At 40.3% G+C, this 12,959-nt stretch overlaps 1 protein-coding gene across 1 annotated transcript; it reads right to left on the bottom strand.

Moving 5' to 3' along the window:
- Positions 1-586: 586 nt before the first annotated feature.
- LOC132779261 (C-type lectin Cal-like) lies at positions 587-11,695 on the bottom strand. The gene is made up of 6 exons (XM_067469598.1): positions 11,681-11,695; positions 8,920-8,998; positions 7,965-8,056; positions 6,798-6,938; positions 2,188-2,392; positions 587-654 (listed from the first exon to the last, which is right to left on the bottom strand). Exons 1-6 carry the CDS (start codon positions 11,693-11,695, stop codon positions 587-589), a joined length of 600 nt encoding a protein of 199 aa, XP_067325699.1.
- Positions 11,696-12,959: the final 1,264 nt, after the last annotated feature.

The raw sequence follows: 12,959 nt of genomic DNA, 5'->3' as shown, positions 1-12,959 counted from the left end.
GAACTCTGAAATGTGAACCAGGAAAAGTGTGTGAGAGATCATTCATAGAGTTAGAAGAGACCACAAGGGCCATCTTATCGAAATAGATTCCAAAGAAAGGGAGAAACCACATTAGAAACTCCATGCTCATCAGCTATTTTATTTGCAAGTTCATTAGCTCTACAGCAATTAAAATAATGTGGATATATATATATATATAGAGAGAGAGAGAGAGAGAGAGAGAGAGAGAAGAGAAAGGCTTCATTTTAGCTGACATATCCATATCACATATAGTTTTATAGTCATATAGTCTAGCACCATTTTTAAACTAGCCCTTCACCATCACCCTTGCCCCGAGGTCACATGGGGCATTGCAGTTTGATAAGGATGCTAAGAATGTTATATCTATAATTATCACAAAGTTCCAAGAAAATTGTTTAAAACATTGCTATTTCTGCCTGAAGACTCTTTAGGGGTAGAAGGTGCCACTTGGATGGAATGCCTCTCCTTTCAACATGCAGGCCCACAAGATGTGCTGGAAATGTAAAATATCCCATTCATTTCAATCGTTTGTGTCTTAAAGGCACAGATAAATCAATGATTTCTTCTATAATTCATGTTTGCAGATGTAGCCATTCAGTCTTTGGCAGGGGGCATCATTCCATTTTGTGAAACCTGTACGGAAAAAAGAAAAAAAAATCTCTTATGGGGTGGAACTACAATACTTTCACAGAATCAGAAACCAATTAACTAAACCAGGAAAAGAAACATACACACACACAAATCAAATGACAGTGCTATCATCTTACACCATATAGTTCCATTCTCTAATCCAGTGGTTCTCAACCTGTGGGCTCACAGGTGTTTTGTCCTACAACTCCCAGAAATCCCAGTTTACCAGCTGATAGGATTTCTGGGAGTTGAAGGCCAAAACATCTGGGACCCACAGGTTGAGAACCACTGCCCTAATTCAAATCATTCTGCCACTCAAATCACCCAAGCCACATCAAGTAGATTCTTCAATTTAGGAACTGTAATGTTTATCTGTGAACAGAAAAAATTGAAATAAGGACTAAATGACACATGGGAGTGTTCTTTTTTTAATGTTGAAAATGACTTTTAGGTTTCAACAGAGACTTGAGGGTGTAATTAGACCATCAGATGACATGCAAGGTTAGGCTAGAGTTTCAGTACCTTGGACAGCACCAAGCAGAAAAGTTTACTTAAGCTAAATCTGCACTGCCCTATATCTCAGGATCTGATCCCAGATTATTTGCTTATCCCAGATTATTTGGCAGTGTAGACTCATATAATCCAATTCAAAGCAGATAATCTGAGATCAGATCCTGGGATTATAGGGCAGTGTAGATCTAGCTTCAAAGAACTCTACAGCTATAGTTGTGTCCCGTTTGCTGCTTATTGCTGTCCAGGGTCCTGCATTTGCAGCCTGATTATATGCTTGGGTGATTTGATCAGCTCTCCTCTTAAGTCAGACTCTTTTTTGCAAACTTTGCCTCCTTTCAAAAGGCTAGAGAAGTTTGGAAGGAATTGTCTTCTGACATGGAGCTGAGTATTCTGTTGCCTCCCAGTCTGCAGGTCTGCCCTTGCATTGGGCAGAGTAAATCAACAGTCTTAAATGGAACTGTAGCAACCTTCAGACTGTTCCTCCATAGTACTTTACATCTTTCCAAGTGTGACCACTGTGACCTAGGTGTGATGGAACATTCAATCCCAATGTCAGTGTATCAGTAAGGTAAAGTGCCTTTCCCTCATGGTATAGTGATAATAAACAACATCTTTGCTTCAGTCAACAAAATGAACTCACATTTTAGTATGAGTTTGCAAAGGAGTGAGCCCTAGGAAGTGGAAGCAGAGGGTAGTCCATGGAGACTGCATCCAAAAACCCCAACAATTTCAGAGTCTATGTTTTCAGCATCTCCTGACTATCAAGACCTGGATCAGGGCTTGTTAGTCAAGAGATGTTGGGGCTAGAAATGGGTTCCTTGCCCTCTCTGGCACCTACCCATAGTCCTCTTTCTCTCAGATAATTCTTCTCCTTCATTTTGGACTCTGGACTGCTGTTATGTGCCACTACTGTAAGGCATATCACTTTCTTGGACGTTTACTACTGTGTAGATTTAGTAGGTTGTATGCCATTTACTTGGAAGGCCTCCATTCAGACAGTTACTTAGAGTTTTGTTTTGTTACCTTGAAGCTTGATGTGATGAGAGAAACTAAGAGGGCTGACACGTTCTGCAGCTTGTTGTCTTTCCTCGCCATCAGGAAGAGCTGCCTTATTTGCGAAGTATACCAGCTCAACACAGTATTCATTTTTTCCATAGTTGTCTGGCCTGCCAGTCATCCATGCTTTGTAATTGTAAGTAGACTCATCTGACCATCTCCACTTTCCATTCTCCAGATGGAAAAAAAGAAAAGGAAAAGATTTGAGCAAAGGTAGTACTCAGTGCTGGGTCTGTAATTCTTGCTCAAGTGCCAAGCAAAAGAGGGAGATAGGAGTTTTTGTGTGTGTATCAGGAGTGAATTGAGAAACTGCCAGTCACTTCTTGTGTGAAAGAATTGGCCATCTGCAAGGACATTGCCCAGGGGATGCCCGGATGTTTTACCATCCTGTGGGAAGCTTGTCTCATGTCGCCACATGAGAAGCTGGAGGTGATAGATGGGAGTTCACCCCAGTTCCTGGATTCAAACCACTGACCTTTTGGTCAGCAGTACTGCTGGCACAAGGGTTTAACCTATTGCACTACTAGGGGGTCTGGGAGGGAGGTAGGGTGGGAGTAGGGGGAAAAAAGAAACTTAGTGAGATTATGATTGTGGTTACTTACATTTTTAGTTAGAGGATATTACCTTACTAAATTGTAGAGGAGAAATACCCCATAGTTCAGGGATTGTCCCATTATGATCCTCATCATGCTCCATTGTGGATCTTCTGGCAATAATTTGGTGGAAGGTGGGGGGGGGGGGATATATTTTTATATCAGAAGCCAGAAGCTTGTATTATTTAAAACTGTTTTTAAAGAACTAAATATAACTACTTCCATTATTTTTGAGAAATAGGGAAGTACAAATTGTAACATAAAAAATGCAATAGCAACTGGATTTTGTAATGGTTATTAATAGGAGCTAGGTTTTTTTTGGCTCTTATGTATAATATTTTATTCCAGCACAAAATTATATACTCCATGATGTTGTTGTAATATGATTTTTTGTTCTCTGTTGTTTTGGTTGCTATTATTCCTTTGTATATTGTATTTTTGTTGTAAGCCACCCCGAGCTCCTATTGGGAGAGGGGGTGAGATATAAATAAAGATTATCATCATCATCATCATCATCATCATCATCATCATCAATATATTTGGAGCCTTAGAATAAGGACTGGAAGTAATTTTCTTTAAAATAACCTCTTTCCTCTGGTTTGGAAATAAACCAGGAGCTTTGAAGGAAAATTTCGAATTGGATCTCATGGGCTCATGATGAAAACAGGTGATGAAAGAGGTTCAGGTAAAGCATGTAGATGAGAGAAACTATTCCTCCATCGTTATGGTGGCCCAAAATATGCATCAAGAGTAGAGGTGTACACGGTACTTGTTTCTCCCATTTCATCCATTCTTTCATTCATTTCATTTTGGGTGGGAGCCCATAATGGGAATCCCTCCCTTGGAATGAAAATAAGCTTGAAACGAAAGAAAGTGGGAGCAGGTACCATTTCCTTGCCTGATTTTTGGGACACGTGGTGCTCCTCACGTGCCCCACAGAGAATTACCACATGCTATTTCCCTCTGAGCCCTCCCCCTTGCTTGCCTTGTCTTTAAACCCAGTTCTCTTCTGCAGACCGAGGGAAAGCATTGAAGGAGAAGTGGTATCTTAAGTAACTTGATGGTATTTTTGCTTTTTGTATTTTATTTTGCTGTTCTTGTATTGTATTTAGTTGTAATTTTGGGCTTAGACTCATGTTAGTCGCCCTGAGTCTCCTTCGGGGAGATGGTGGCGGGGGTGGAAATAAAGATGATGATGATGATGATGATGATTATTATTATTATTATTGGAGCTCTCGGTGGTGCAGTGGGTTAAACTCCTGTGCCAACAGGACTGAGGACCGACAGGTCACACGTTCAAATCCGGGGAGAGGCGGGTGAGCTCCCTCTATCAGCTCCATCTCCTCATGTGGGGACAAGAGACAAGCCTCTCACAAGGATGATAAAACATCAAATCATCCGGGCATCTCCTGGACAACATCCTTGCAGATGGCCAGTTCTCTCACACCAGAAGCGACTTGCAGTTTCTCAGGTTGCTCCTGACATGACAAAAGTATTATTATTATTATTATTATTATTATTATTATTATCATTATCATTATCTCTGATGCTTTCAATCCAGCCCTGCCCAGTCTTCCTCCCTCCTGCTGCTGCTCCTGGAGATGTTAGAGGGTGGGGTCAGCGAGGGAAAGAGGGAATTTTTTAAATGGGGATTTTATTTATAGAAAGAAAAATCCCTAAAAATCAGGGGATGACCCAAACATTATAAAACTTGGTGCGCTTAAAGTGGTAGATGTGTCCTCCATGTGTAGTGATTTTCACCCCTCTAGCCCTAAAACTGAGGGGAAAAGGAGCCTGGGGAAGCGGGCCCATAGTGGCCGATGTGTTGAAAAAAATCATTTTTTTGGATACGGAACGAAAACGACAATTTGGAAAGGCGCGCATTTTTGGGAGGCATTCGAAAACAAAAAACTGGGAGCTTATGAATGAAACAAACAGAAACAGATAGCAATTCTATACAAATGCACAAGACTAATGAAGAGTCTGGAGGTCAATACAACTTTGCAAATTCTCTATATGATGAAGCAATCAAACAGCTTAAAACATTGCAATGCCGAATTCAAGCACTAGATGGCATCTGTTTCTTTGAGGAAGAAATACTGGCACAAGCCAAAGAGAATGAAAAGGAGTTGAAGAACCTGGAGGCTCTAACACAGGAGAAACATGAAATGACTGAACACAACAAGCACTGGGTTCAAAATGGGATGGGTCAGCTATGAGATTTCATGAGATTTCTGGTCCTAAATGAAAACCAATGCTGAAAATCTCAGACAGGTCACCGAAGGAAGAATTGGAGAAAAATGCAGAGTGGGAAATGATGACTCCTTGAAAGAAAGCCTTTGGCTCAACAAGAAAAACACAGACCTGAACGTAGAACGAAGCAACACCCAGAAGAATGAAAGTGCACAGCAGCAGCTTGAGGACCAAAGCAAGGGGCTGGAGGCCAAGTGACAGGAAATGGGGAGTGAAGTGAAGTTGAAATGCAAATCTTCCATCTTTGTACCAGAGGTAAAGAGAGAGCAGCAGGAGACCAAGACAAAGGACCACCAGGCCACTCGTCAATAGTTGCAACATCATGAGAAGAAAGTGGTGGAGGCCACCCTGCAAGTGGTGGGTGAGAAGTGCAATTCTTAGTGGACACATCTCACCTAAAACTGTATGATCACATTTTTTTCTGAAAGCAAAGGTGGATGACAACTCCTGGAAGCTTCCAGGAGCCTTTTCACACATAACGATTGCATTATAATTCCACTTATCTACCATGGCTGTACTGTGTAGGTTCCTGAGAGTTGCAATTTAGGATAATTGCAATTTAAAGATATTGACAAGCTGGAATGTGTCCAGAGAAGGGTGACTAAAATGATCAAGGGTCTGGAGAACAAGCCCTATGAGGAGTGGCTTAAAGAGCTGGTCATGTTTAGCCTGCAGAAGAGAAGACTGAGAGGAGACATGATAGCCATGTATAAATATGTGAGGAAATGTCATAGGGAGGAGGGAGCAAGCTTGTTTTTTGCTGCCCTGGAGACTAGGATGTGGAACAATGGCTTCAAACTACAAGAAAGGAGATTCCACCTGAACATTAGGGAGAACTTCCTGGCTGTGAGAGCTGTTTGGCAGTGGAACTCTCTGCCCCAGTGTGGTGGAGGATCTTTCTATGGAGGCTTTTAAACAGAGGCTGGATGATCATCCGTCAGGGGTACTTTGAACACAATTTTCCTGCTTCTTGGCAGAATGGGATTGGACTGGATGGCCCATGAGGCCTCTTCCAATTCTATGATAATATAATTAGAATTCACATCCAGTAATTTCTAATGCCTCACCTTAAGCTATGAACCCTGGATTCCATTGGATGTAGCTATGACAATTATAGCAGAGCCATAGTGCAGTGTGATATTTCATTTTTGAAATATTTTGAATGTACACATACACAAGCCTGAACGCTACTGTTAGTCCTAACTCATGTAGATCCACTGAATCAATGGGGATTTCCCTACATCAAGACAGAGAGAAATACTATTGATTTAGTGAGTCTACTTATTCATTGGTCAGGCATTGATTCAACAAGTAACTCTAGGGGCCCTTCCAGACAAGCCCTATATCACAGGATTCAATCCCAAGTTTTCTGTTGATATCAGATTATCTGGCAGTGTGAACTCATATAATCCAGTTTAAAGTTGAAAACCTGAGATCAGATCCTGGGATATATAGGAAGGGCCCAAGGATGCCTCCATAATATCGAATTAATGTAATTTGACACCACTTTAACTGCCATAGCTCAATGCTATGGACTCCTGGGATCTATATTTTGGTGACCTTGTAAACCTACAGCTCCCATGACATTGTTATGGTGCTTTTCAAACCCAGCAGCTAAAAATACACTACAAACAGTCCCCAATATTGGTTGTTGTTTCTTCATTGCAAACCTGTGATTGTATTGGGTAATTTGGCTGAGCAGGTCCATAATGGCAGTCTCTACACACTTACATGTCGGATGTCATGCAGTCCAATCCATACGTTACTGGGTTCAATCTGGTAAGCAGCGATATGATTGGCGGCTACAAGAGCCTCAGAGACAGTGAGAATGGAGGCAAGATGTGCCCCCCGGTGGTAACTCTGGCAATCAATCTGCAAAAACACAAAACAATGAAGGTTTTCAATGTAGTGTTCCCTTCCATGGTAGATAGCTAGCCAAAGCATTCTATGGCCAATGTCAATCAGAATAGCTTTTGTTGTCATTGTGCAATCACACAACAAAATTACATGCCTTTCCCCACACACACCCAAAACAACACACCCATCCCATCACACACACACACACCACAGCACCCCCAATGCCACATCAACGTGAAACCACAAAGTTCAACATAGCCACAGCTCTAGGATAAAAGCTTTCCTTCCATTTATTTGTCCTTGTCTTTGTCACCCTGTACCATCTGCCAGATAGCAATAATTCAAAACAAGTATATGCCAGGTGAGATGGATCCCCAAGAATGCTCTGAGCTTTCTGAAGGCAGCAGGAATTATAAAGTTCTTCCAAAGAGGGGAGGGGGCAACCAATGATTTGCTATGCAGAAGTGGTAATTCTTTGGAGTACCTTCCTATTTGCCAGTGTGCAGCTACCAAACTATGCAAATGTGTATTAACTACTGCTTTGATTTGAAAATAACACTGTGTGTATACACTGTGTGTATGCTGATAACTGCCTAATAGCTTAAATAGGGCTCCACAGCCACCTACGAACCCACCCCCAGGACACCGAACTTGGAGGACCATCATCCTCGGACTACAAGGGATCGCCTAAGTAAGTAAGTAAGTAAGTAAGTAAGTAAATTGCTTAAACAACAATGCAAGCTGATATTGATCACTGCTCTGCACCTAAAAGTTAGTCTCTAGAAGGGCCAGCTTGACCTAGCAAGAAACTTCAAAAGAACAGATTTGTGAGTTGTTTTGCTAAGACGTCAAATCTATGCACCAGGGTGATGTAATTGGAAGTAGAATACTGGTTGACACAGCAAGGCCATAAATCTTCTCATAGATGGTGAAGGGAAAAAAAGAAGAGGAGACTAATTAGCTAGCACTGACCTAATAGGGAAGGCCAACTGTATACCTAGAGATAATCTGCTTTAGATGCATAGTCTGCTGACTTCTTACCTCAGCTTCTTCCCATGTCATCTTCTGCTCAAAATATCCATAACAGTTGCCCTGGTATTGCAGCCAATCCCTGGCACATGTATCTGCCTTAGCTGCACAAAAGAGAGGCAAAAGAGGGCAGGAAAGAAAATACGGTCAGTGAGAACTAAATAGCATGCAGAGCTGTCCCAAGACTTGTTCTTTTACTGGCAAGATTTTATGTGCTGCTTTCCAATAGAAACCTAAAAGTCTATTCATCTGTGGTTTTCCGTTAATGTGAAAATAAAATTTGGTGTATGGGACATTGTCTTTTCTCCTTTTCCAGCATCCATGTGCCATAAAGCCCAACTCTTGAAGACTGGAATCCCCTCTGAAACATGTTTTCACAGAAGGATTTAGGGAAGAGGAGCCAGCAATTTCAATACAACTTCAAGCACTACATTGGATTGTGACCTCAATCCATTTTTTTGTGGTTCTTCAAGTCATTTCCAAATATGGCAAGCCTAAGGGGGTCTCCGTGGAGGTCACCTTTGCTTTGCTTTGAGGTTGAGAGAGTATGATTTGTTCAAATTTTCCATTGCCAAGTGTGGTTTCAGACTCTAGTCCTCAGAGTCATAGTGCAATACTCAAACCACTTCACTTCTCTCCCAAATTCCCACTACTTCTTTGGAGGAGAATATTTTCCTATAAACCACAATACCTTGGTAGGATTCATTACTCTTATATACAAACCCAAAGTAGGTCAAACGTATTTTAGATATGCAAAGGCTGCTCTCAGCCCAAGGTGGACTCGATCCATGCTGGAGTCTCAACCAGAGTAGACATACTGGAACACAGGGGATTTGAAAATCCAACATTTGTGCAAGTTTCACTGAATTGACTGGTCCATTGTAGTTGGAACTAGCTAACTAAGCCTATAAGTATTTCTATCACACTTGCTGAAATATATTTCTTCAACAGCTTAGGAGAAACTCACCTCCCTCAAAGGGGCCTGAAATCAGGAAACTGAGCAGGAAGGCAAGCAAGTAAGCAAAAGATCCCATTCTTTGGTTGGCCTAAAAGAGCACAAAATGCAGTCAGGTACAAGAGATTACTTGAAACAACAGAATGGATGTCAAGGATAGTCATATAGCCGTTTGCCCTCTACATTATTTGGGGTTAGGTAAGCACGAAAGTAGAAAACGAATGAACTAAAACATGGTTTTTTAAAAAACTTGAACTTTTAACTTTTTACCATCTCTCTAGAAATCTTTAGGTCTCTCAACACAACTCTGTGGTCAACACCAGCTGACTTTGACCCTAGAGGCAGACAAGAGAACCCAGAAATCTCAAGAGAGATCATATTAATCCATTCCTCAAATAGTCTAATCTGCAAAAATAAAACCCATCAATGAGGATAGATGCTGTGTATGAGAGAGTTACTTTGTTGTGTTAAAATTCCCAAAATGCCACAGCAGGCATGATCATAAATCAAACTCTGCTTTTTCCATAGAAGTTATTTCCAGAGATGCATTAGCATCTTCTTTAAAACATCCTACCTTCCTGTGTAGAAACCCTAATTATGACCTTCCTATGTATCTGGGGCTACACAGTCATAGAGAGCTCACTAGAAAATATCCCATTAGATGTATTCTTCTCTCAGATCTCAAGTATCATTAATGTACCCGAGCAAGAACGCAACGTATTAAAAATAGCTAAAGTGGAAGTTAACTTGATGGCACTTAACAACAACAAAAGACCCTGATTATGGCCATTTGACAGACAGATTACTAAGGTTAAAAAACAATAATGTATCAACAGTTGGGGGTCATAACAACTGGATCTATATGCAGATGATATTCAACTCTGTTACTCCTTCCCACCTGCTACTAAGGAGGCTGTTCAGGTCCTGAACTGGTGCTTGTCAGCTGTAACATTCTGAATTAGGATGAACAAATTGAAATTGAATCTAGACAAGGAAAAGGGCCTCCTGGTCAGTCGTAAGTCTGAAAAGGGTACAGCCTGTGTTGGATGGGGTTACACTCCCCCTGAAGACACAGGTTCACAGTTTAGGAGTGATCCTGGATTCATAACTGAGCCTGGAACCCCAGGTTTTGGCAGTGGCCAGAGGAGTTTTTGCACAATTAAAACTTGTGAGGCAGTTGTGCCTGTACCCTGTGAAGCAAGACTTGGCCATGGTGGTCCACAGTCTTGTTTCATCCCAAATAGACTACTGCAATGTACTTTACATGGGGTTGCTTTTGAAGACTGTTCTAGAGCCTCAAGTGGTCCAATGGGTGGCAGCCCGATGCCTTACTGGAGCGGAGTACAGGGAGCACCCCCCCCCCCATTGCATCAGCTCCACTGGCTGCTCATCTGCTACCAAACACAATTCAAAGTGCTGACTTTAGCCTATAAAGCCCTAAATGGTTCCGGCACAGTTTATCCCAATGCATCTCCCTCTATGATTAAGATCTTCTGGGAAGACCCTGCTTTCAGTCCCACCTTCTTCACAGGTGAGATTGTTGGGGACAAAGACAGGGCCATCTCATTAGTGGCCCCTCAGCTTTAGAACTCCCTCCCCAGTGAAATTAGACCAGCCCCCTCCCTCTTGGCCTTCATTAAGAAATTAAAGACATGGCTATGGAGCCAAGCCTTTGGGCAGTAAAGAAATGCCGTACAAAAAATAAATAGGAAATATGTGCAATTGACAATTGGAATGCCTTCAGATTATGATTTGGAATATGTGGTTTTAATATTAATATCAAGATGTTTTTAATTCTATGTTTTAATGTCTAAAATAAATGTTGTTATGTTTCATGTTTAATATGGTTTAAATGGTTTAATAGTTATATGCCATCTTTTGGATATTATGCTTTGGTTTTTATATGTGTGCTGGCATTGAATTTTGCCATTGTTGTGGTTTGCTGCTTTGAGTCCTCCCAGGGAAAAAAAAAACGGTATATATACCATATATACTCGAGTATAAGCCGAGGCACCTAATTTTACCCCTCAAAACTGGGAAAATGTATTGACTCGAGTATAAACTGGGGGTGGGAAATGGTCAATTTCAAAATGAAAATAGATACCAATAAAATTACATTAATTAATCAGTAGGCTCAATGTTTTTGAATATTTACATAAAACTGTAATTTAAGATAAGACTGTCCGACTCTGATGAAACCATTATTCTCGCCTTCTTTAATGTAAATGTGCTCAGGTATCCTTCCAATAATAATAAAATGAGTAAAATAATAAATGTAATAATAACAATAATAATAATAATAATAGAGTAAAATAACGGAATTGTAATAATAAGAGTAATAATAGAGTAAAATAATAAATGTAAATAATAAATGTAATAATAAGAAAGTAAAATAATAAATGTAATAATAATAATAATAATAATAATAATAATAATAATAATATCAGAGTAAAATCATAAATAACCTTGACTTGAGTATAAGCTGAGGGGGATTTTTTCAGCCTAAAAAAGGGCTGAAAATTAGGCTTATACTAGAGTATATATGGTATTCTAGCTCTCCGGGGCTTTGAAAAGGAAATGTCCAGAGAAGGAAAGATTCTAAGAGAATACAGTAAATGCAGTAAATAACTAAATAAATCAATAAATCTAAAAGGTACATTTCTAACATATGAATCCTTATCTGTCCAAATTCCAGTCTGGCTCATGATAACGATGATGTTAACAATGATGTTTCAACTAACCCTTTTTGTTTTCCAGTACTGACATTACTTACTCTGGTATCAGTCATAGTACAGAAGGGTAGGAGGAATAAGACAAAGAAGAGAAGAAGGTGGCTGAAGCTCGAACTGCCTTTCTTCAAGATCATCAATTCTATTCCTCTTTCCTCCCAACCTCCCATTTTAATTTCTAGTATTAGCTCACCTTTCATAACTACTGCACAGATTTGTCTTCTTTTGAAGATTTTGTATGTACTTCTTATCTATTGCAAAGAATGCTCACATTTCTGTAAAGTTTGACAATTATGCTCGTCTGCTAGACCCCTCCCCTTTGTATCAGGGGTGGTGCCATTCTGAACATCATAAATAGGAGTGATCACCACTATCAAGGAGGGAACGTCACTTAGTCATAATTTACATGCCTTGAAAGCAGAAGGTTCTCGGATCAATCCCAAGTAGGGCTAGGAAAGAATAATGTATTTTACCTTGTTGCTGTTGACAATGCTGGGGTTGATAGACCAATTATCTGACTCGGTATAAGGCAACCTCATAAGCATAATATATAATAATAGAATCTTAAAATAGTATTAATAGGATAATAGAATCTTAAAATGGCAATAAAGATACTGAAAAATCCTCACCATTTAGCTGCTTACCTGAGTATTTCTCTGTTGTTAGAAGGTGAAGTCTGGTTCTTTTCAGATGGTCTTCTGCTCCAGTAGAGGTTGTTATATAGGCCTCAGGTGAACATGACGAAATAACATGGGTAGCAGGTTTTTGCAATGCCGCACAACAGGACTGTGTCACAAACCCCAAGGTGTTGTCCTCTGTAACAGATTATTCATAAGGATAAGGTCTATGACCAATATGAAGAGTGCCCCTTTCACACCAAAATGGCATACATACTGACGCACAAAGGCAGAGGGTCGTAGGATGAGTTGACATACCATTAGGTATTACATGTGATTATCAAATATGTCAACAACATCCAATCAGAGATATAAAATTTTGAAGAAATTTTGAAGTCATGTTGGGAGGGAACTGGATTTTCCCAGACCAGGTTTTGCAAAACTTCCTCCAGATATTGATGACAAAGAGAAACACAAAGACAAAAAAGTTATTAATAGTATATTAAGAATATCTCACTGGGCAGCTAAACCAGTAAATCCCAATTGGAAGGGTCTGCCTCCAAGGGCAAACCAAGTATGGGCAACTTGTAAGTCCCTGGACAGACTAAGAGTCCTTCCCCACAGTCCTATATCCCAGAATATCAAGCCAGAAAATCCCACAATATCTGCTTAGAACTGGTTTATCTGAGTCCACACTGTCATATAT

Source organism: Anolis sagrei, chromosome 6 (genome assembly GCF_037176765.1).
Source record: "Anolis sagrei isolate rAnoSag1 chromosome 6, rAnoSag1.mat, whole genome shotgun sequence".
NCBI classification, from domain to species: Eukaryota; Metazoa; Chordata; class Lepidosauria; order Squamata; family Dactyloidae; genus Anolis; species Anolis sagrei.
This window is presented reverse-complemented; position numbering and strand designations above follow the sequence as displayed.

Coding starts and splice junctions, on each gene's coding strand:
- LOC132779261 (XM_067469598.1), bottom strand. Junction 6,939..7,964: donor TGACATGGGAAGAAGCTGAG/GTAAGAAGTCAG, acceptor GTGTTTTTGCAG/ATTGATTGCCAGAGTTACCA. Junction 655..2,187: donor TCATCACATCAAGCTTCAAG/GTAACAAAACAA, acceptor TTTTCCGTACAG/GTTTCACAAAATGGAATGAT.